At 48.8% G+C, this 22,601-nt stretch overlaps 3 protein-coding genes across 3 annotated transcripts; 1 reads left to right on the top strand and 2 right to left on the bottom strand.

The window, feature by feature from the left end:
- Positions 1-8,744: 8,744 nt before the first annotated feature.
- LOC34620469 lies at positions 8,745-9,557 on the top strand. The gene has a single exon (XM_022733720.2). It carries the CDS (start codon positions 8,745-8,747, stop codon positions 9,555-9,557), a length of 813 nt encoding a protein of 270 aa, XP_022592864.2.
- Positions 9,558-10,618: 1,061 nt separating this feature from the next.
- LOC34620468 lies at positions 10,619-17,357 on the bottom strand. Its single transcript, XM_022733719.2, has 12 exons — positions 17,302-17,357; positions 16,910-17,156; positions 16,236-16,472; positions 16,047-16,123; positions 13,635-15,914; positions 13,235-13,453; positions 12,774-12,912; positions 12,358-12,590; positions 11,793-12,102; positions 11,348-11,495; positions 10,984-11,186; positions 10,619-10,861 (listed from the first exon to the last, which is right to left on the bottom strand). Exons 1-12 carry the CDS (start codon positions 17,355-17,357, stop codon positions 10,619-10,621), a joined length of 4,392 nt encoding a protein of 1,463 aa, XP_022592863.2.
- Positions 17,358-18,912: 1,555 nt separating this feature from the next.
- Positions 18,913-22,121, bottom strand: LOC34620467. Its single transcript, XM_026337016.1, has 4 exons — positions 21,594-22,121; positions 20,476-21,484; positions 19,398-20,206; positions 18,913-19,107 (listed from the first exon to the last, which is right to left on the bottom strand). The coding sequence occupies exons 1-4, from the start codon at positions 22,119-22,121 to the stop codon at positions 18,913-18,915; spliced, it is 2,541 nt and encodes an 846-aa protein (XP_026192801.1).
- Between the last annotated feature and the right edge of the window lie 480 nt (positions 22,122-22,601).

The following is a 22,601-nucleotide window of genomic DNA, read 5'->3' as shown; positions in this document are numbered from 1 at the left end:
CCACTGTTCCTATACCTGGAAATATTTAGACAGCAACTCCCCGTGGGCCTGATGATATTCGGGCCTGAATAACTAGCGCACTTTTCTTTCTACACAGGCGCACTCGCTTAATTTGCTGCAATTTGTACCGTATCTCGCAAAATTCGAAACGTAGCGCCTTTAGGCCACCGAGTAAGTACTGTCGTAAATATAAATAAAGTTGCGGCACACCATAAATTGAACCTGCCACTCACGCAGTTTTACTTGGCAAGGCAATGCACGCTTGCGGCACTACCATACGCCATTCATGAAGGAAAGGCTGAAATCCAATTCCGCACGGGAATAGAATTTTCCGTATTCGTGTACAGGTTGGTGCCATTTAGCACAGCGCGAAGATGCCAGTGACACGCATGTCTCGATGAAAATCACATGCCTGACAATCCTGGATGCGCAAAGCGTCGCAAGCCAGATTTACTGCGCCGCCGCCACAACCGAAAACTAACCAAACCAACGAGGTACTGGCAGACTCTGCCGGGTGCGTCCGTCGTGGTTACTTTCTTATCTGCCACGAGGGGCAAAATGCGGTACTGCTGTTCACGCCGCATGCTTATTGCATCGTTCAAATTTCCGTGGGCCTTAAAACGCCCACTTATATACAGGACAAGCCTTAATCCGGCATCCCGTGGCCACCTCAAGCAACACCTCATAGTGCACCCAGTTTGCGCGCTCCTCGATGGTTTCACAGTATATTCTATAGATCCGCCAATATGGATCCTATTCGTGGTATGACAGCCCCTGCAGCCATCTTCATATTAGGAACGCGTAGTCCCGCAGCCATAATCAGCAAGACAAAAACGCCATCCCTGAATTGTGCAAGCACCGCGCTTCCATAAATCACGCTGATCAGCCTTCGAAATTGGGGAAACAGTCTTTAAATTGGTTTTTTGGATGCTTGGATTCTAAATGCTGTTCCAGCGTTGGCCTCTTTATAGTGCACATGAACGTCTGACGGCAAATCTCGCAGACGACGTTCAAGTCCTTCTCCCTTGACTTAAGTGTGGAGTTCTGAACTCCCCGCTGATTGCGGCGTTGGGAGCGCTCGCGATCGACATCTCGCTGGTTTCCCCGTGTCATCTTAACAGTCCAACTAGAAAGATAGAAGAAAGAAGCAAGAATGTCCGTCAACCGACAGAGGCCCTGCAGACGGAAGTATGCAGGCAGTTCAAGTACCTCAAACTACAAGAAAACGGAGAAGAAACACGATAAAATGCGGGGAAAACAGGTTGATGGATGTATAAGTGCCTCTATGGCTCAGCACTGTGCTCCCACAGAACAGTGCAGGCTGGTACCCGTGGCAGCCTGAATCAGAGCACTCTGCCTTTACGGGCCAGCGAGTACATGTAAAAATGTTGATTTAATTGACCTCAAATAAACTCAGCGTGGGCTAGGAATAAATCAGAAACTACTTTTCTGGTTGGCAGGGATGTACTTCGAGCTGTGGCCAGCGCACGTCATTTGGGGGTTTCCACGGCGAGTGTATCGTGTAGATCAGTTCTAGGGAACAGGCTTATCCGGATGTTATATAAATTTTTTTCTTCAAATCAAATTCTGCTCACATAATGGCAATGCCATGGGTTTCGTAGGCTATTATTTGTTCGTACAACTGGCTCAGTACCTGAATTTCGCTCTGTGATGCCTGAGCACCAAAATATTCCGTTTCACGATCCGTTTCGGAAAACCCGCCGCCGCTAGATGGTGCCTTTTTTGCGGCACTTATAAGGAAATATACCTTAATCAATAGCGTTTGTCCGAGCTTTTCGTCCTGCGATAAAGATGCGTCAGGTTCTTAGCGGCAGGCCATGCTGCACTTGATCTCTTTCTAGAACTCTATTTGCTGTCAACGAAGGGCGCACTAATGTTTTGGCTCTCTGTAAGCTTTGCTTACTGCAGAGCAGGGCTGAGTCCATGCAATGAGAATGAAGGATACGCTTCCTTCGAGTAGGTAGCAATGACTAAGTGGGTCCGAATGCTGGGATGGCTGACAAGATCGAGCGGCGCGCAGACTCACCACTGTCTCTTCCAAATGCCAGGACTCTGTTACCTTGACGCAAGGAAATAGTGGAAAGCTACCTTATGTCCTAAAGACCCCCCTATAATGGGAAAAGCTGCACTTCTCTGTACTTGCTGGTTGTGCTCAGAAATGAAATTGACCAATTCACTTGTTTGTTCATACATACTATTTACTGTGGAGTATTGTTAGCTCTATACAAGCATGTGCAACACTGTGTGTTTGCGCAAGAAGCTGCGTGCAACTAGTTGTGAATGCTCGGGTTCCGTAGAGGGTGTACTTTTGCTCACCCGAGCGGTCAGTCTCACTGTATATCAGGAAATCACAGGGGTGTGGGCAAGGAAGGAGCAAATTCTTGTCAAAAAATGCCTAATGACTTTTCATTAAGCCTTTTTAAGTGTGGAGTTGTCACCCTATGGAGAACTCGGATGCAGTGCTGTAGTTGGTAGCACCCAACGGTTCAGTGCAGTTAGTTTCCGCTCTTCCTCCTGCTGTGGGCGCATTGCGATGTCACTTTACCTTGAAGCAGTTGGGTCTTCATAAACCTATCTGGTCATTCAACAGCTTAAATTTTTTTGCAAATGTATCGGGAGAATCGTCCTAGCTATGGAATATAAAGGTGGCGCGATGCCTGTTGAGGCAGGAGCCGGCCTGCAAGCTAATGCCAGCATTATATCTGGTATACAGCCATTAATTTCCTTCAACAAGATGTCTCATGGTGCGTTAATAAGTTTGCGTAGACCAGAAGACTGTGGCGGCTGTATGGATGGGCAAGTGCTCGAATACTTGATCAGTTGGTTGGAGATGTGCCTTGCATTGTACTTCTCTGATGATGAAAAACCAAGTCCGTCTACCGGCAGGAGCACGAAAGGTCTAATTGTTGCCCTGTTCAGGCAAGCAAAGCCGTCTGCATGTAGGAATTACTATAGTTCAAGCCTTCACACAAGCCATGATTCATCGATTTAGCAGATATCAAAGGGCAACAAGCTTTGGAAAATTTTAGTAAGCTTAGGCACGGAAATTTATAGCTAGGTCAGTCTCTCCAGGAATATGAAACATGGATGTGCAGAAGCCACAAGGTTGATGAGCAGCTGTATAACCAATGGTGTGCCATGAGTCTATATATGTCACGTCAGGTGATCGCAGGATGGGCAACGATATGCCCGTGAAATGGCCGAAAGGTAGGGCGTGCACACATGCTGGACTACGTGGGGCTTGACCAGCAAGTGAATGTAAGTCGTGCCTTTGGCTGAAAAGTAAGAGGCAAGTCGGTGCTTAGAGTCAATGGATGGAATGTGACCCTGGCCCTAGTGCTTAGGACGAGAAAAGAAAGAAGTCCAGGGGCAACGTGCGCTCTTAAGCAACTCTCGACACCCCGCCAGCAACACAGCTGCTTCTACAGTGGGGCATGGAGTCAATTTTTCCCGGAGCTGCCAGCATGCGCAAGAAGCCAAAGAACTTGAGCAACAATACCGGGCCAGTGGAAACAGACTGCCTGGCGCTCAATGAAGGCGCATCAGAGACCTAGAGAGCATTCTACGAAGGCTGTTGGGCACGGAATGTTGCTACAGACGATCGAACTGCAGATGTATAATCGCCACACTCAATTTCGTGCGGATACAAGCTCCCATTAATGCTCAAGTATCACCGGTGTTACTTGACACTGGATGCGAAGCAGAGCTGCCATCCCATGAAGCGACACAGAAGTGCAAACGGCCTGTCCACTCGTTAGCCCAGTTCCTAAGACTCAGATGTGCTGAATGCCGGCAGAGTGCTAGTACTCCGGAGGCTACGGCAACTGAATGCTCTTCTGAATGGGAATGTGTTCCTATCAGCATGGTCAGTGACTTCCATATGATACGTGTGCATCATGACATAAGCCCTTGTACGCCATGAGGGACACGCTGCAAGCCGGGTATGCGGGGAAAGCTACGTGCCCTATGATCTAGTGTGCCTGGAAAGTAAAATAAAAAGCGTTTTCTGGTCCCCTCAATAACGCTCATTTGTAGTCGTGATCCGGGTAGAATCAACGCTTTAGCAGATTGAGGCAGAGGCGCTATGCGGGCGCCCTAGCACCACTGGAAGAGAAAAGGCTTCTGAGTGGGCAACTCGTCTATGTATGCCTTGAGTGGCTACGCTACTGGAAGAAATTTGACTCAGATTACAGCGAGCCAATAAAAGGAATTGGCATATATCCAGAAGTTCGCGGATGTGCTAAATACTAGCGAGCTGCCAGCAGGCTGGCCACCTGCTGGTTCCCCCGGGCGCCATATTGGGTAAGATTCTGGGTCAACCCCGTACTACGTTCCGCAGTCTCATTGGTTTATACAGCACGGGGAGGAGATTAAGGACCATGCGGATGAGCTTTCGAAAAAAGCAAGGTGCAGGCACCGACTTGTGCTTTCAGGCATATCCCAGTGCTGCTGCCGCCGAAAGCCAAGAAAGATGGAAAACATGCGTCAAGGTTTAGACTCTTTTGCAAGATTACTGTGAAGCGGAAGTCGTCGATATCTGATTCTGGCGAGTTTCTGGGCACGCTGCACGGATCAACAGCCTACTCGGGCTTTTCCTTGACAGACACCGTATAACAAATCTCCATCAAACCTGTTGGCAAGCAGCTTGTGACTCCATGATTGGAGCCACAAACTGGAGTATACTTGTATGCCGGTAGGACTTGTTGATGCCCGAGCTGCAAGGGCATAAGAACAGGGTTTTTCGAGCCTACTGTTAAAGGCCAAGTGGCTGTCTACATGGACGTTTTAGGCTGTAAGCGAAACGTTTTAGGAGCACTTATGGCACCCACGGCATGCGCCTCGGCTTTGGCGGGACAAGTAGCGAGCTGCAAAGGCGCTCAAGTGTTTGAGTTCCACAAAAACGCTCGGGATTTGAAATATCGTGCTTTAGCTGCAGGAATCGAGTCCGAAACGGCAACACATATAGCGGTGAAGCGTGGCCTAAGCCCTTCAGCGCGCATAAGGAGGTTGCAAAGTTTCATGGGCTAACGTCTTATTACCGAAACTTCACCCATGGATTTGCTGTAGTCGCCGTGTATTTGGCTAATTCAGTGAAAACCACGCAGTTTATGTCCTGGACAAGGGAGGTTGATGTAGAAAGGACGCTTGTCGGCCGCATCACCACACTGAGGTACTTGGGCTGCCACACTACCGATGCTAGTGAAGTTGCGATGGATCCCGTTCCCTCCAAACACACGATACGGGATCTCCAAAGCACCTAATTATTGCTTGATATTGTCAGCACCTAAATCTTAACCGAGTAGCGCTATCCAGTGTGGGAAGAGGAGCCACGCTGTTTCCTGGCGCGCTGGAAAATGCCAGCACTATTATGTAGGCGTCGTTTTATTGTCGAGACCGATCATCAGCCTTTGATGTACCTCACAAAAAAAGCCTGATGAGCTTTTTCACTTGTAAACTGGTTTGCGGTATTGGCTGAGTGTTGTAGTACGACTTTGCAGTGGAGCTTATTAGGGACATTGCCGACTTGGTCTCCGACGCGCTCTCGCGACGCCCCAGCGACTCACTATTTGGCAGCGCGATCACTGTTGCCTGAGATGATTCATCTTTCTTTTTAATAAAATCTTTCATGTTTGATCCCATGCACATCCACTCCTATTGTCAAAATGCAGATTGAAAAAGGCTAAAGCACAAGCACGTTGTGGATGGCCTGCTATGGATTAAACGGAGCACGGACTTCGTCGCTTGTATATTACAATTCGTTCCACAGTGTCGCTTTGAACAAAGCACATGCGCATACCTTTCAAGATATAGGAAGTTCTATACGAAAATCGAAAAAAACTGCCACGACACACACGGCTGCCTGGGATAAAATACTGTGGCAGAAGAGCATGCACCATCATGCGCAGATTTTCAGCCACTGAGGCCACGCATTTCTCCTAGGCCCAGCATCCTGCGATGCCTTTCAGCTTCTGAAGGAAGAAGGAACGGTTTAAAGCTGTGTTTTATTGCTGAGCTGGCAAAGATCAAGGGTCTAATGGCACCTACTTCGTTGTGGATACACCCAGCGAAAAACTCATATCATCCCTTGCTCTCGCCCTGTCACGTATTAGAAAGTCGTTCAATTATTCTTAACGTATGTACAAAACCTTCATAGATTCTCAAAAATCATTGTTAGATATAAGGATTCATATTTTGCTAGTGCGTTCTGGCATGCCTTTGTGATCCGCCTACACACTGACTATTTGCGAGCACTGCGGATTACCGAGGCATTCGAGGAGACAAGGCACACCAATCGCACTTTCTAAAGTATTTTTGACTCTTCATTTCATAGGAATCCAGCTGCTTGGTTTTATTTTCGTCCGTCTGCCGGATAGTTTTCCGCTCAGCAGTATACTCAGCTACCCATTTCTCTCCCTCCTCCCTGCTCTACACTCAGGATCCCCTCTCCGATGCGGGCAAGGACCAAGTGTCCCGAAATCATGAGCCAAGCCATACTGTAGAAGGAACTAGAGGAATTAAGGCTAGTGTATGCTCCTCTCTTCAAAGTTTACGAAAGACCAGCATGGAATTCGGATAAGCGACGGTCGGCTGTGTATTTTGCGCTTGGAGATTTGGCTCTGAAGGATTGGCAGGCCTCTTAAGGTCTGCCACTAATTGACCAGGGAGATGATTGAAGCCAGGTGACTAGGACCATTTGCCGTTCTCTCACAAATCAATGCTTTTTCAAAATCTTTCGGAGCCCTCTCAAAGTTTGAGGTGCCACAGAATTATAAAAATTTGTCTACCTCGAGTTTTAATTCCCAAATTACTTGCAAAATTTTAAGTGACCAGGATGGAAGCGGAAAATTAGCATGGAGCACTAGAAATGCTAGGCTTGGGGACTACTTAGTACCAACAATACAGTACACTGGAGTTGCTAGTGAAATGGGTGGTCAGCGCCAAGCTCAGTGGCTGACGATGCAGCTAGTGCGGGCTTAGTTGACGGCTAGACAAACCTCGGCTCTGTTTAGTTGACGACGCTACTCTTCCTGAACGGTGGTCCTCGCTTTCCTGGATAATTGGTCTTCCCTAGCGCAGGTTCTGTGTGAAAGAGCAACTATTGCTTGTGAACTGCCATCTTCTATTTTTTAAGGTGTTCTCTACACTCAGCTTTATGCGCAGGCACTCTAAGTCATGCCATACTTATATTATATCTTGTGCCCCTTATGGGGCTCTCGAATCGACTACGATTGGTGTACTTGCTACATTGGCATCCGGATATCTGCTGTGAAAGGCGTGAAAGCACTGCTGGGCTAGTATGTATTTTGATTACCCATCCACATTTCACTCTGTTTTTTATCAGCATAGCAGGTTTTTTCTACATCTGACTGCTCCGACAAAGGCAGGTCATCGGGATATTGCAGTAATGTTTAGTTTGGTAACTTGTTTGCATTTGGTTCATGCTTGTCCTTCCTGTTTATCAAAATTTACGTTCTGATGCTCACTTTGCTTTTCTTGTTTACATTTGTTTCTTGCTTTCAGGTCTGCCTGGTAGAATTATCCTGAATTTTGCACGCAGCAGAACAAGTAAAGAATCCCAGCGCTTGTATTTTGGAGCGTGGGGAGGAAGATGTACCGGGCTTTGCTATATCGGCACTTTCCACTACGCTGGTTGTATTTAACTTAGTATAGAAATGACCTATCAGCTAGTTTTGTAGTATGTTTTTTGCGAGGTAACCTCAGCTTACCCCGGCAAGGCGCGATGCTGTATGCATGTGCTCTAGATGCTACGTTCACTTAGCTCTAGAGGGTGCAGCAAAGCGCAACGCTTACTCAGCATCCTATAAATTCGGGATCCCTGATGAAGCAGGCGGAAAAAAGAACACCTTTTTGCAAAAGCCGTCGATGATTTGAAAGGTTCGAATTGAGTCTGTGGTGAAGGGTCTTCCTTCCGCTACCTTATATGGAGCGTTACAGTTCCGAAGAGTATAAAGTATAGTGTAAAGCGTAATTTTTGTTTGATACACACAGAAGGGGCTTCAACCAGGCGTTGCAGTTTCCAGCATGGTCTGCATTCCCACACGCGACTTCATAATCGGCTATCCAGTGGCGAGCCGTGAAGACCCTGCACTTAGTTTATTCCCGCTAAAAGTCAGCTACATTATCTATAAAATCTTGACTTAGTCTTTAAACTCAGAGCTTAAAGCGGGTGTTTTTTGCTTTCGCCTCTAAATGTTGTGAATGCAATGGTCTCGCCTTTTCTTGAGCAGCGATGCTATCTTCCCGCCGTGGGACCCTGGCCGACCAGAGGATTGTTGCGTTAATCATTCCAATGGGGTCTTGCATGCAGCTGAAGCCTCCATTACACCTATTTCGAATTTTGAGTTGGTGAATATGTGATTTTATGCTCATGGAGCTGGGTTATATGACACCAAAATGTGCGTAAGGTGAAATTTAGCCCTCAAAGCAACATCTGTCGGCAGCACTGCATTTAAGTCCTACCGCAGCAGGGCTCATGATTTTTAAAATAGAGTTTGCTGAATTTTCTGCATTTTTTTGTAGAGGTGGTTTGGTGTCTTCTCAGTGTTGTTCCTCTCAACCAGCTCACTGCATTCTGTTTTTGGTGGCTCGAAAGACCACGGCAGGGCACGGGGTTAGGGCGTATGTCTGAGTGCACCATCGTGCCACAGTAGCTTTGCCTTTTTGTACATAGCAATTCACACAGCGCTTGATGGACACCGGACATGCTGCGGTGTTCTGTTATACAATGGCTGGTGCTGGCCGTCGCCGGTGGCTTGAGCTGTTCGCCAGTATCATGTCTGCCACGAGCCTTCCACCGCTCCCCAGGGGCTAGCGCTACAAACGGTGCATCCATGACTAAACCATTAGTCTCTTCAATTCTTTCTGGGAGCGAAGCCGAGCAAGAACGGGCAGACAACTGGGGTACGGAGAACGGTAATGAGGTTTCTGACAAGTGGCGCTCTGATTCTTCAGCAACCAGCGGTATTAAAATGATCCCACATAGTTTTAATCAGCAAACGGATGAGGACAAGACGACTAGAATGAGTTTTTACAATCCCCTAACAAAATACGAACAGACGCAGCCCAGGCGCTTACGCAGCGGGAGGGCAGTACAGGGAGTATTATCCCCTGAAGCAATAGCTGCGGAGGTCGAAGAGACAGCACTACACGAAGGAAGTCCTTCATATGTGCAAAAAGATGGCGATACCTTGCCTGAACTGTCACTTCCCGTAGCGGGGGCTTCTGCCGCTTCTCACCTTCAAGTAGGGGAGAAGCAGATCATTGATCAACTACTTACAGGCATGCTAGGCACCGGAGTCAACATGATGCAAGGAGGAGGCCTAGGAGCCCAGCCAGCAGGAGGAGCAGCAGCGCCTGCAGCTGCCTTTGGTCCAACTCCGGTGTACTACGCAGCACAAGAAACAGGAGTCTCCACGGTGGAAATAGTTCTCATTATCAGCGGTAGCATTCTCGTGATTGGCCTTGTGGGTCTTATGGTTTGGCTTTTGACTTCTAAGAAAAAACGAAGACGGTAGTTAAAAGATGCATTTCCGTGTTCTCTGTACGGTATTTTGCAGTGATGCATACAAGCCCCTTGTACAGGAACTCGTATCCAGGTCGACATGGCCGTCCATTGGCATCTTTAGCTTGTCCTTATGGTTAATTTGCTGTGATATTGCTCTCTGTGATGGTGCTTTGAGCCGTTGCAACGAAACTTGCTCATTATGGAGAGACATCTCTGGTCTGCTCCCACTGCACAGCACATTGCTGGAGGCTGCAGAAAAATCTGAAGGGTCATTTGTACCAACCACATGCTGCTCATGGATTTTCTGCAGAACTACAGGCGCATTGCGCCTGATGTTACCAATATATTGGGGATGAGCACGAAAGGAAGGCATGGGTGCTGCACTTTTGAACTGCTTTAGCCCTTGGGTGTGCTCCACCTGTCCCTCCCATTTTGCCAGTTGAACATGAGTATAGAACGTCGCGGAAGTGCCTTCCTGTTTTAAACCTTTCGTATATCCTTTTGACGGGGACTTGAGAGGATTCGTGTTGTTTCCCATTTCGTAGAGAGATACAAGACTTTATTCCTTTATAAGAGGCTCGCTCCTATGCAACTTAGTTCATCCACGGTATTGTTTACTACTAAGTGTTCGCGGTCTCCAGTGGTTCATACTAAATGGAATTGAGGATTGTTTGTTTTAGTTTTTGCAGGTAGAATCTGTAGATTGCCAGGTGAGACATGTTCTAGCTTTTTCCATGGAGCTACGGGAATCTAAATGTGCCTGCCTACATCGCAGTATTCCAGCTAAAACCTCGACAGCGGAGCTTTCTCCTGTTTTGGCACACTGTTATAGCCCAGGTACTGCACAGGGCGAGGTGCCACACATGCCTGTTCGAATCTTTACTGGACCCATGCTCAGCAAGGGCTGAAAGCGTCATCGGAAATCCGATGCCACTTTCCTTTTCTATGAAAGGCAGCATCTCCGTCTTCGAGATTCCTCGGCTTCCTGAAAGCCGACAAGTGTCCTTCGTGTAGCTTTGGTGAAATGCCGTTTCGCTGTCGACGTAGTGGATGTGCGGTGACACTCCTCAATCAATCAGTTTTCTTGAGAGCAGGTGAATCGTACGCAGGTGTAATGTCCGCTACGGCTGGCCCTGCTCCGACTCCTTCTCGGGGTATGGCACCATCGTTGCTCAGGGTGTCGTTGGCAGTTCCTACAAATGTAGCTTTAACGATGCAGTAGGATACGACTGGGGGATTCGGCGGCAGTGGTCCGATGATGCACAAAACTGCAGGAAGCAGAATCATGCCGAATCCAAAGGAAAGCAGCAAAACCTGAAAAAAGCGCAAACGGGAGAGTGCAGACGGTCAGTTTTGTCGAATGTACCAAGTATTCTGTCTGCACCGTGAAATCAATTCTCTCGGGTTAGAAAGTGCTGTGAGTGTAGCAACCTTACAAGAACCATCATTCGGAAAAAGGCGATAAGCACAAACTTCGTGGTGCCAACAAGGTAGAACACTGCGAGGAGGGTACTGAGCATTCCGTTTGCCACCGGGCAGCCCATCATCAGCATCCCCTCAGTCATACGCGCTTCCCGTGTGGCCCCGCAGCCGTGAGTGAATGCGTGAAGCAGGAATAGTGTGCTGTCCACCGAGTAACCTGGGAGAAAAGCACGGAAAAACTACAGGTAAAGAATACTGTACGGAATTACAGCTCTCGTACCTTCAACGTTCACCCTTGTTTACCCAAGTGCTACATTTAGAGGCAAGGCAGGGAATTTCAATCATCGGATGGTGTGGTTGCACTCTAGAAAGGCCTACCTATAGCTAGAAGAAGGTTTACCATAGTAATTAGGTTGAGGCGCAGACCCCAGAGGGTCATGAAGCCAAAGAGGCATAGATCGATGAGCAGCACCGTGACGGCCACAATCAGTACTGAGAGGAAGTCAGGAATGAGAAGCACCGTCATCTGCAAGCCCGAACAACACAAGTTCACCAAGTCACTCCAGATCAATGTTATTGGCAATCAAGAAAATTCTTCTTGCTGCAGGTCGTTGGATCGAAATTGCGTGTGGCACCGGGGTTTGTCGTAGCGACAGGCCACCCCCAATGGAGTGTTCTCTTTGTTGGAATCAAGAGCAGCCTATATGGGCTGTACAACGAATCCAGATGCCGGGGCATTTTGTTTATTCACCATGCCTGTGCTTGCGCAAGTCTAGAGAGAAAGTGTGAGGAACTCGCAACTGGCTCAGGTCCGTATGCTCACACAAATAATCGCAAGGAGGGCTGACAGAAGGCTGTTGACTGTACTTTTAACGGTAAACGGGTCGCTTTCCCATAACAATGCAAGCGGGGTGAAGGCGTAGCACTCGAAAAGGTCGGCTGAGTCTATTAGTAGTTTTTGCGTTTCCTTGAACCAGTCCAAAAGTAAGTCAGCGTCGAGACTGTGTGGCAGCCAGTATGTAAACTTCCACGCTAGAAGTAGAGGACCCGATGATCCTTCTGATCGGGTGCGCCACAAAAACGATGTGCGGAACTGACGCCCAACAGGGTCTCCCTCCAGCCAAGCGTAGAGCCTGTGTGGGCACACGAAATATTGTGTTCACACTCGTTGCCAGCAAGCTGCAATCCTGCCATGGCCAACTCACGAAGATGCAACTTATCTGACTAGAGCAGCCAAGATTGCGAGCACGACAAACGGTATGGTGCCATGAATACTAGCAAGCTCCAAAGAAATGAGCCCAGGCACCACCCTGCTAATTACGCCCCTATCTACTCATTTCAAACACACTGCTTTCGGGTTAGCATGCTTCTATCGTCAGTTGGCGTACTCATTGTTGAATGCTTGTTCGTTCTCAGCTTGCAACGAATCGCCCCTTTCCTCAAGGAACATTGCCATGCCATTGTAAAGCGCTAGAGCATGCCCACTAGCAGCCAATTCCCTATTTATGGTCAAAATACGCTCCCTCACGTCCCTCCTGGACCAGTCTTCTCTTTTGGGGAAGAAGACAGTTACTTCCTCGCCAAGGGAGCTGAAATACTTTGCGCGATCCTCAAAGAATGGCTGAGCCCCGGAGAATGCAAAACAAAGTATACAGCAAGTAGAGACCAGGAGGCACACACATACTCTTGGGGCAGTATTAGTCCTGGAACGATGTGTACAAGAGAGAGGAACTACAAGGACTGGCGTCGAACTTTATGGCTTTCTGCTTTAAACGTCAAACACAACTGTACAGGGGGAGCTCACAATAAGGTGCGAGTCGGATGGCGTAATTTCATCAGCAGTAATGCCAGTCCTTATGCGAGTCAGGCCGTAAATGGCGACGCTCACAATTGCAGCAAAGGCCACAAATATGAAACGTCGTACCCACATGTTTCCCATAAGCCTAGATACAGCACAAGACGGACGCCTGGCCAGGAGAGATAAAATCGTGTCACTCGTGATATGTATGGAGGCACCGTGCTCACAAACAAATGCCACATAAAATCACGCCGTAAGTACGCCTGGAAAGGCTTGCGACCAAGCTGAATAGGAGAAAGATCAGTATGCTGCATGCGCAGTGCATAAATGTTATTGGGAAGCCTTTTGTCAAATCATTTGAAATAACGCCACGGATCATGGTAGACTCAGTTTAATGGCAGCGTTGGACTTTTGAGACATTATTCAAAGCTAGCGAATTGGCCTGACAGCTACTTGCGTTTTCTGACCTGCAGTAGTACTTTCCTAGGAGTCTCCTGTAAATCTTCCCCACGTTACCTTTCGGCTCTGTCGTATATTTGTCGAGAACTACAAGGAATTCCTGCTCCGCCATTAGCATGTATCCATCGGCTGCATTTCCCATCCGCATTCGCACAATGCGAGGTCTTGAATGTTCAAGAGGGTCTTTATGTAGCTCGTTTTGAGGCAAAGTCTCTGAAGGTTCCTCCCTGCACAACGTCCAGGCTCACGATCATAGGAGGGCATAACACGTGATGACAGTGTCGTCTGAAATGACACTACGCACCCACGGGCAACGTTTGTTTTGTAAGCAAACTAAGGATGGAATTCTTTTCACAGTGATAGGTTTATCTAGGTGCGAGAAGCTCTTATTCTCAGCCAGATGTTCACCCAGCGCAAGGTTCTGCTGCAGCACTCGCTTCCCCCTGCATAACTCTCGAAAATTCTCTCGTCTGGTCAGCCTCCCCGTTAATCTGCTCCTCCCGAGAACTTCCTGCTTCCAGAGATGGTCCCCTAACCGGGAGCTGATCAGCAAATCCTTGCTGCGCCTGCTCCGTGGATTGCACCTTGGATCCTCGGCTGAGAATACTGAAAATTGTGGGGATGCCGCGGCGAGAGTTTTGCCCATCCTTCTGCTCGAATAGAGCTACCGTGGAGTTAAAATACTTCGCCACAATTTCGCGGTGCTGTTGCCATATATGCTGCATACGGAAGGTCATCAGGGAAGCCAGTTCGTACGTAGACAGTTTCTTTAGCGCCACCAGGAGATCAGATTTGTTAGGGTTGTGCACCACATTGTCACAGCTTTGCATTGATAGAAAGCGCTCCTCAGATGCTCCCTCAGATGGAGAGGACTCATCTTGATGAGGCACAATGAGTAGTCTTTCTGGAGATTCAGGTGCGACTTGTACTTGATCACCCGAAGCACTCGATATGCTTAGGTTCGTTTGTTTGTCTGCGCGGGGGAGGTGTTGAATGTTTGCGGGACTGCACAGCGACTCCGATCCTTGGTTGCTTTCGAGGCTTTGAGGAGACTTGACTACGCCATGTCCTGGAGAGGACAGTCCATCCATGGCTAACTGCCGGTGGTACTCTTTGTGCGAGTCTGCCGTCATTGCCGATTGCTTTTTAGTGAAGAAGGCTTCTCTCCTGGCATCAAGAGAGAGGCAACCGAGAAAGATAGTTTGGGCAAGCACGTAAGACCACGCCAAGCAGAATGCTGTGACTATAGAGAACCTGCTGATGCTGAAGAATGGACAAACTGCACCAATTATGAGCGCAGCAACGCTGGTCATTGTGGTGATAGTGATTGAAACCCCAGCATCCCTGGCCGTGCTGACGATCCTGGCTCGTGGGGTATCATGTAAGAATGTGAGGCAGTATGAGTTCAGCAGCACGAATGCATTATCCACACCGATACCTAGAACAAGGAAAGGCGTCGCATCTGCAGGAGGAGTGTGCTCGACCCCACAGAAGTATATGAAACCTGCACCCCCAGCATAACCCAGAAGAGTAGAAGCCACCGAACAAATTGCGGGAAGGGTCTTGGTCCGGTAGCTGGTTGTGGTGTTGACAACTACTGTGTACCCCAGCACTGTCAATGTCGCAAGGATGAGCGCGACAGTTTCCGCAGGTCCCATCAGGGAGGAGCGCATGAGTTCATCTGAAATAGACCTTTCAAGTTTGTATGTAAGCGTGAACCCTGTGGCTTCAAATGATTGTGCCACTTTTTCTATCTTCTTTTCCAGAGCGGCGGTATACGGTGCCACGGCAACATCACCTTGCAAGTCGAATCGCACAAGGCATGCCGTAGCACCTGTTACTCGGTGCAGCTTTTGTTCTCCGTTGTCAACCATGGAAACACGCATGTCTCCCAGGAGTGCATCAAGGTGGAACGCCTTTCTCGTGTGCAAGTTCACTGCAAGAGGCCAGTCTCTTGTTGTAATTGGCCTACCCCACTGACGTTCCGATGTGTACAGCTCCAACACAGAGAGTACGCTGCAGTCATCCCACGAGTCCCGGGCACATAAGTCTTCGTATGTTACCTCCAAAGGCATGCCCTCAGGAGGTTGTGCCCCAGGGGGGAGCTCGTTTCCGTATTCATCTGTCACTACTTCATCTCGGTTAAGGGTAAGGCTTTTTACTGCGGTGATGAGGTTGTTAACCTGCTCCATGCCTTCTTTAGTGAGCATGTTGTCGTCGCGTGTTATGAAAAAGTAGTTGAAACGCCTTGGGCTGAATGTCGATTCTAATAGCTGGCGCACATTATGACTGGGAGCTCCTGGATAGCTGTACAACTTGAACATGTCATACTCATTCTTGCGGAAAAAGATGCCCAGGGCCATAGCAGCGCTGAGGACTGCAAATCCAATGATAAATTTCCATGCGTGGTCATACACAATCATTCCATGCCGCGCAAATGCTGCGTCCAGAATTGCTGATCCTCTCTGCTTCATGCGAGAAAATCTCTTGCGCTTCTGTTGCGTTGAGCCCGGCGGCGCACTGCACTCGCCTTCGTTGCGCGATCCTGCTGCATTTCCGGAGCACAGATTCTGACGAGGAGAACAATTAATAGGGCTGTCATCCAAGGCAGAAGGGCTGGAGGAAGCTGCTTCAGCCGGCGTTGGCGCAGAAAGGGCTTCCGCGTTCAACATTGTGAGCTGGCCGCCACTGCCGGATGGAGTGGTTGAGGCCTTAAAACGCAAGTTTCACCCGTTGTTTTAGCAGTGAGTTAAAGATTTGGCTGCATTGAATATATGGAGGAGTGACTATGCGCAAAAGAGAGAAGGTAAAAGACAGTACCTTTCTTTGCAGATACCTATTTCGTACGGATGTCTGTACTTGGAGGCGGCACAGTTTGCGGCTCCCGACGTGCAAACCTGTACAAACGGGTATTCAAACGATATGAATCATTGAATACCTTGCAAGTACATTGGATGCGAGCTAGAAACGGACTGCTAGTCATGTAGGGAAGATTGTGATTTCTGCGACGGCTTGTGCCGCAGGTGACCCGCCCCAAGGCACTTCAGAACCTGAGGGATTTCGTTCACACTTGGGAGAAACCGTTCCTAATTTCGCTTGTCTTTTAATGAATAAAATAGGTGAAAGAAGATAGAGAGAAGGCAATGAAAAGAAGGCCACAAACAGAGCCCCTAAGTGAGTGCGCTGACCAACGGTGCTGTAGTGTTGGCAACTGCCATTTATCCCGCTGCGAATAGGCGCACTGGTCTGCACAATGTGACCCGCCAAAATATTCTTATATCTTTCCTCTTCCAATTCGATTATTTATTACATTTGGTTCCACTGGGATGGTGAGGGATAGCTTCCATCCCTTTTTCTGAGTGCAACTTTCGACGACATACCACGTAAAACACGTCATCAACGGCCACCCACAAATAAGTGTGGTCAAGCAGATGCGAGCAGATGCTCCCACGTAAAATAAGATTTTATGCATACAGCCCATTAACTACTAAATGCAAATGTTCGACTTTTGGTTGCGGCTGCTACTTTGGCAGAACTCACCAGCGTTCCGATCCAGACCGAAGTCTGCCACTGGTGAGCACTATGAGACCAGGAGAAGAATTTTGCCAAATCTAGTTTCCTCAACTTTAAACCTTTGTCGCTTTATCTCAAAGGATTCAGTACTTGTAAAGCAGCAGCTTTGCAATTGACTTGTCTCCTGGGATGCCCGAATGGACACCAGCACGTAAAACGGCAGTCAAAACTTTTAAACATGCTCGAATGCACGCTAATACACATGTATAGCCCTCACCATCGCCTTTTGATTTCAATTTCCCGCGTGCAGGTGCAAGAATATCAGAAGGGTTGAACAGAGTAGCAACATCTGAGCAATCAGGGCAATTGTACGTGGTCACACATGCTTGGCGTACGGGCTCGCAATACACACTTAAGCTGCTTGAAAATAATGCTCAATAAGTTGGTATCAGGATAGCCTAACTGAACACGTAAATTTGAACAACGTAAAGTGTACATTTGTAATGCTTTTACTAAGTTCTCTGTAGGGAGACACTTGCCAACAGACCCAATACAAACTTACTAGAAAGCTACTTCAGTGGTCCTTGCATAAAGCTCGTCTTTTTCTGCATGCGCCATTCAGGATTCTAACATGAGGGGAGGGGGATACCTAGGATGTGCGCGGCTGCGGCGCAATTCAAGCATGCACAGCTAGCTGCGCAGCGTTTCTAGAGCAGACGCACAGAATAGTGCACCCTTTCGTTCCAGATTAATGATACTCTGCAATTACAAGGAATTCTGCCTGAAAAGCCGATACTTCAACTCATTTTAATCTGTAGTTCGCATGAGTAATGTGGTAGAACGTGTTAGAGAACGATTAGCGTTCCAGAAGAAGCATCATTAATTATGAACGATGTGGCCACTCTTCATGGTAATGATTCATCATAAAACCAAATTATCAGCTTCCCGATTCGATGATAGATATCCCATATTTGACGTCAGGAGAGCCTGCAGCTGCTTTTATGGATTCATCGTTTACTGCGGGTGTTGTATTAACTCTCCTTTAATCTAGTGACTTGTCCAAGGGGAGCCTCGATAGCTAAATAGTACACGCATACTTTGTTCTTAAGACTAGTGGCTTACGGCTTACACGTGACTCCGTAAACGCTCAAGAATAGAGCTCTTTGAAGCTCACTAGTAGGAGCAAAGATAGAAAGCCACCGTACATGCTCAACGCGAGCTTAAGAATCCAGGTCGTCCTGTACTATAGACCGAAAGCTGATCGTTGACAGAGCAGTTAAATCAGGAGAATAATTCAAGAGCGCCCCTGCCGGATTTCCCATGAAGATAGATGCCGTAGGCGCTTCGTGTCTAGTTAGATCTTTTCTCGCTTATTGTTATCTGGGATCGAGCTTGTATGAGTTTCCTCAATCAGTAGACCAGAGCGCCTTGGTTACTGTGCATGCAGAGAACAAAAAATACGTATCCTGCAGAAAAGCTTATGCGGTTCTCCATCTATCAATTTACACCTCCGCTAGAGTCCAGAGTCCTTTGTGTGCTCTTGTTGCATATACAACGGATGCTCGCTGCCAGAATCTGGGGATGGCAAAGTTGTAAGAATCTGAAGTAGAGATAGTGATCCACCACAAAATGACTTGCCCACTGGTGCATTGGGTACGAGCTGCCTGCCTTCTTTTGCTTGTTTCTCCATGCCTCAGGGAATAAGTGGGACAGCAACAGTGATAAAAGCAGTTTGTTGAGCATACAGAAGGCGAAAATCAAAGGTGGTGCAAAAGCATTGCATTGCTACCGCGGACATACACGGCAAGCACTAAAAAGGTATGTAACGCTACCGCGTTGGGGGTGAAGACAAACGTTCTGAGTGTTGGTCTTCTCTCCATCCTTGTGAGCGAGTAGCCCCGCCGATACAATCAAAATCAATAAATTTTAAAGACCCCTTCGACCACCAAATAACATGCATCTGTAGTGCGCTGAACAAGTAGCCTGAAAAACAATCACACAGACAGGTAAGCGAGCAAATAATCAGCAAAGCATAGCTACATACAAAAAACGCCCCACACCACAACAGATGACGTATTATTTGTATGCTGACCTAATGTAGTGTTTTAATTTCCACCCCCGGCAGAATATCTCTGCAGTAATGCATCAGAACCTGTAGCAGCAAGCAGCACCGCTAGAGACGGCTAATCCATTCACATGCTGGTACGCTAATACTCACGAGCAATGGCTTACCCACAAGGCCGACACAGCAGACGGCATTGAGCGCAGATATATACCCTAAGAGCGCCCAACAGGCATTGCAGAGAATGCCCATCAACACCAAGGGCAGCGGTAGGCAGTTGTGAGACTTCGCTCGTATCATGAAGCACTGAGAAACGAAGAATGAAGCACATAAAAAAGTGATGAACTCAAATTCATGCCGAAAGACAGGATATATGCAAAAAGACCTATCTGAGTGCTACAGAGAAAATTTTATTTTCAGGTTTTGAATAGTTCCCGCTAGATGCACAGAACCTGAATGCACAGATGCGTATGCGTATACTAGCTATGAGAAAGTCTTTATGCATCTGCATAGATTGGCTTAAGTGAATGCTGCCCTCCGATAGAATTATCCAGTGGAAAACCTAAATTGATTCAATGTGTAAGGATACGAATTACCAGTCTAGGAATGTGCGCGGCAAAGAGACAAAGGGATGCAGGGACCTGCAGCCACGCCACAAGGGCAACAGGGAGAAGCAGCAGGAAGAGGAACACTGGGGCCGTAAAAGCCAGTAGCATCCCCAAATACCGAAGGCAACACAACACTAAAACAGGAGACAGTGCACTGCGTGACTCCTGGTGCGAACGCCGTCTCTTTCTCAGTCTGCTGTTGCTGCTGCGCCTCCGGTTGTTACTGCTGCGATCAGGTTCTGTTGATAGGTTGGTGCTACTATTGTTCTTGGTCCCTTCGCTGCTGCTGTCGCCGCTGCTAGGCCGATTGAGATAATTGCTCACACTTGCGCTGCGGTGCAAGGATGAATCAGATGCGCCTGTATTTGCAACCGTTCCCTTGGAAAGTACGTATCGATCCCCGACTAGTGCTGCAGCAACACTTGGATGCGGTTTTTGCGGCTGCACAGGCCTCTTGTGCCGGGTGGCTGCACCCAAGCCTCCTCCTTTCTGACGGGGGCTCAAAGCAGCTCCCACTGTTGAGGCCAAAGGACCTCCAAGACGAGGACTCGAGGCAAAGTTTAGCCCCGATTTGCTCTTAGCGATTCTTTGAAGGCCTCTCCGCTGGAGAGAGCTAAGAGCGCCCCTAGGAGAATCGGTGACAGTGGGATTCGCGCCCGCAGCGCTTTCCAACCGCACCGAGGGTCTCGCAAGGGTCCCTTCATCTGTAAATGAACTGATAGCCATGCCTCGGGATTCTGTTTGCTCCTGCGATGCTGAGGCCCACACTGCCATCCAGCATAGCTCTGCCAGGAGACCTAAACAGCCAAGAACAGGGAGTGACAGTACAGAAAAATCAACGCTAGAAAAAAATATAGTGGGAGTGACAGTTCTTCTGGAACACGACACGAGCATACAAGCAGCAAGAGAACAACGCCAGTAGGGCAACTCAAGCAGCGAGCGGCAGCCAAAGCACCAGGTGCAACATGTGCGACAAGCCTTCCGCTGGGGGAAGCTTGTGCAGCAAGCTCGGCAGCAGCAGTAAGCCCAGACCAGCCCTGGCACGTATAATACGAGCAAAAATTACCTGTTGCATTGGTAATCAGGATGGCCTTGCTATCTATTTGCATTCCGTAAACTATTGCCACAATACACGAGACGGCCTGAGCAGTGAATACACCGATGGGGAGACTGCTTACGTCTCCCTCATTCAGTGCCTTGTGGGCTGCATTAGCAGGAGAGAAGAACAGCAGCACAGCAGCAATGGGGGCAGCAATCTGTAGAACTCTCATTGCACTCGCTGCCTTGAGTTCCAGCAGAGATGCAGTCGAGAACAAGACACAAAACCACACTGCGAGGGTGCCTAATAGCCGGCACCAACCGATGGCCTCCTTCCACCGTCGCCGTGTCGCATTAACTGCAGCAGTTGCTGCTGCGTGTTTCCCCTCCCCTCCAGCGCCACTGTGCACACTTTTCTGCACACACTGCACGTCCAAGGGCTCGGGGGTGTTTGAAGCAATCCAGCTGCTAGAGGGCCCCATGGCCTCAATCGGAAGTTGGGGGGAAGTGATTGAGAGGCCACCTGATAGACCTCCTGGGGACCCCGCATAGCCTGTACTCCACATAAGATACTCTTTCTTGTTCTTTGTATTGGACATCTCAGAAGGGATTGCTGTGCCGTCAGTGCTCCCAGGCATGAAGACCATGGGGGTCATTGGAAGCCTTGAGCTGGCTGTAGCAAAATGTGGATCAGCCAGTGCAGGCTCAGAGGCCACAGGGGAGGTACCATGAAGGCCCCCATCATAGGCGGAGCCGCTGATAGCACTGACACAGGAGCGTGTACAAGCCGCTCCTAATGAGGCGGATATTGGCTCTGCATGACTCATAGACATCGAAGTCCGGGCAGCGGCTGGGGTGCTGGAGAAACAAAAGCAGTCCCTGTCTCGTGTTTCAGATGGAGGCAACGTAGAGGGATTTCCCTGGGAGAACAGGTGAAACAACACCGGTAAGGACCCTCCTGGTGACAGAGAGTTCCCGACTGCGGTGCCCTCCTCAGAGCTTTGTCGTAGTGGCGAGTCTGCACGTTCGTGCATAGCCTCCAACACCAAACCATTAGGTTATTGACCATCATGCAATAATAATCAATCTCGAAGGGCTTATGTGAGGCTCCATGGGCCATTGGGAAAAAGTGTGGATTAAACGTGCGTTCTGTGATTGCTTACCACGCAGTTGCTGGTCTCGAGAATCCACCGACGAGTGAAGCATGAAGTCCTCGTGGGAACTGTCCTGTGCGTGCTGATGCACCGTAAGTGAGATCGAATCTGGCTGCCCTCCTGAGCTCTGGGGTGTATCTATGGCAACAGGAAGAGGTACCCCAACAAAGGTGGGAAGGGGAGCGATGGGCAAGGGCGCAATCATTTCGTTCTGGTTAATGGCTTCTTCCTGCAACTGCTGCAGCAAGGGGAAGGACGCGGGAGCCGAAGGGCCTAGCAGCGTAGAATAATGGCTTGCTGCATGCGGGGGTGCCTCGCTCCGCTCTGGCTGTGGCAAGACTTCGTGAGGTAACGGCACGTGCTCTAGGTCTACCGGTCCTTGGCATTGCAGGGGCCCTGGGAGTGGCATAGAGAGAGATTGGAGAGTAACTGGCTGTAGACGCGGGCGCCTCGTTGACTCATTGCGTTGCCCACTCTCCCCTTGCCGCAACGGCTTCTGCTCTGCGACTGTCTGCTGCATTCTTTGCTGTTGCTCCGGCTGCACCAGTTCGTGCTGAAGATCCAAGATGCTCTGAGATATATAAGGGTGTATGGAATCCATAGGAGTTTATGTTCGATGTAAAGGACTCGGTATAGCATACGAGCTACTGCCAATGCAAGTTCCTTTCCCTTATTGAGTTGCTGCCTAGCCGTTCCTCTCGGGAGGGAGTGAAAGCAGGGCAGCCTCCCTTCAGGATTCAGACGAGGACAATTTGGATTGCGAAGGCCCCCGTTTCCCAATGGACCATCTGCACGTTGACATGTCGTGCGCTGGCAAGCAAAGGAAAAACTGATCCGCTGATGCCATATTAGGGCAGCCAGCCTCTCTCTGCGAGGCCCGGCTGGGGTATTGCATGAAATAAAAAAGCTAGAAGACTCCTCAATAACTAAAGGGAGGCTAAGTTTGGACATGTGTTCTATGTTGTTAGGTCGTGCTTGCAGACCCGCTGTGGTAGGTTGT

This window comes from Cyclospora cayetanensis, unplaced genomic scaffold (assembly GCF_002999335.1).
Source record: "Cyclospora cayetanensis isolate NF1_C8 unplaced genomic scaffold, CcayRef3 CcayRef3_contig_16, whole genome shotgun sequence".
In the NCBI taxonomy this organism is placed as follows: Eukaryota; Apicomplexa; class Conoidasida; order Eucoccidiorida; family Eimeriidae; genus Cyclospora; species Cyclospora cayetanensis.
This window is presented reverse-complemented; position numbering and strand designations above follow the sequence as displayed.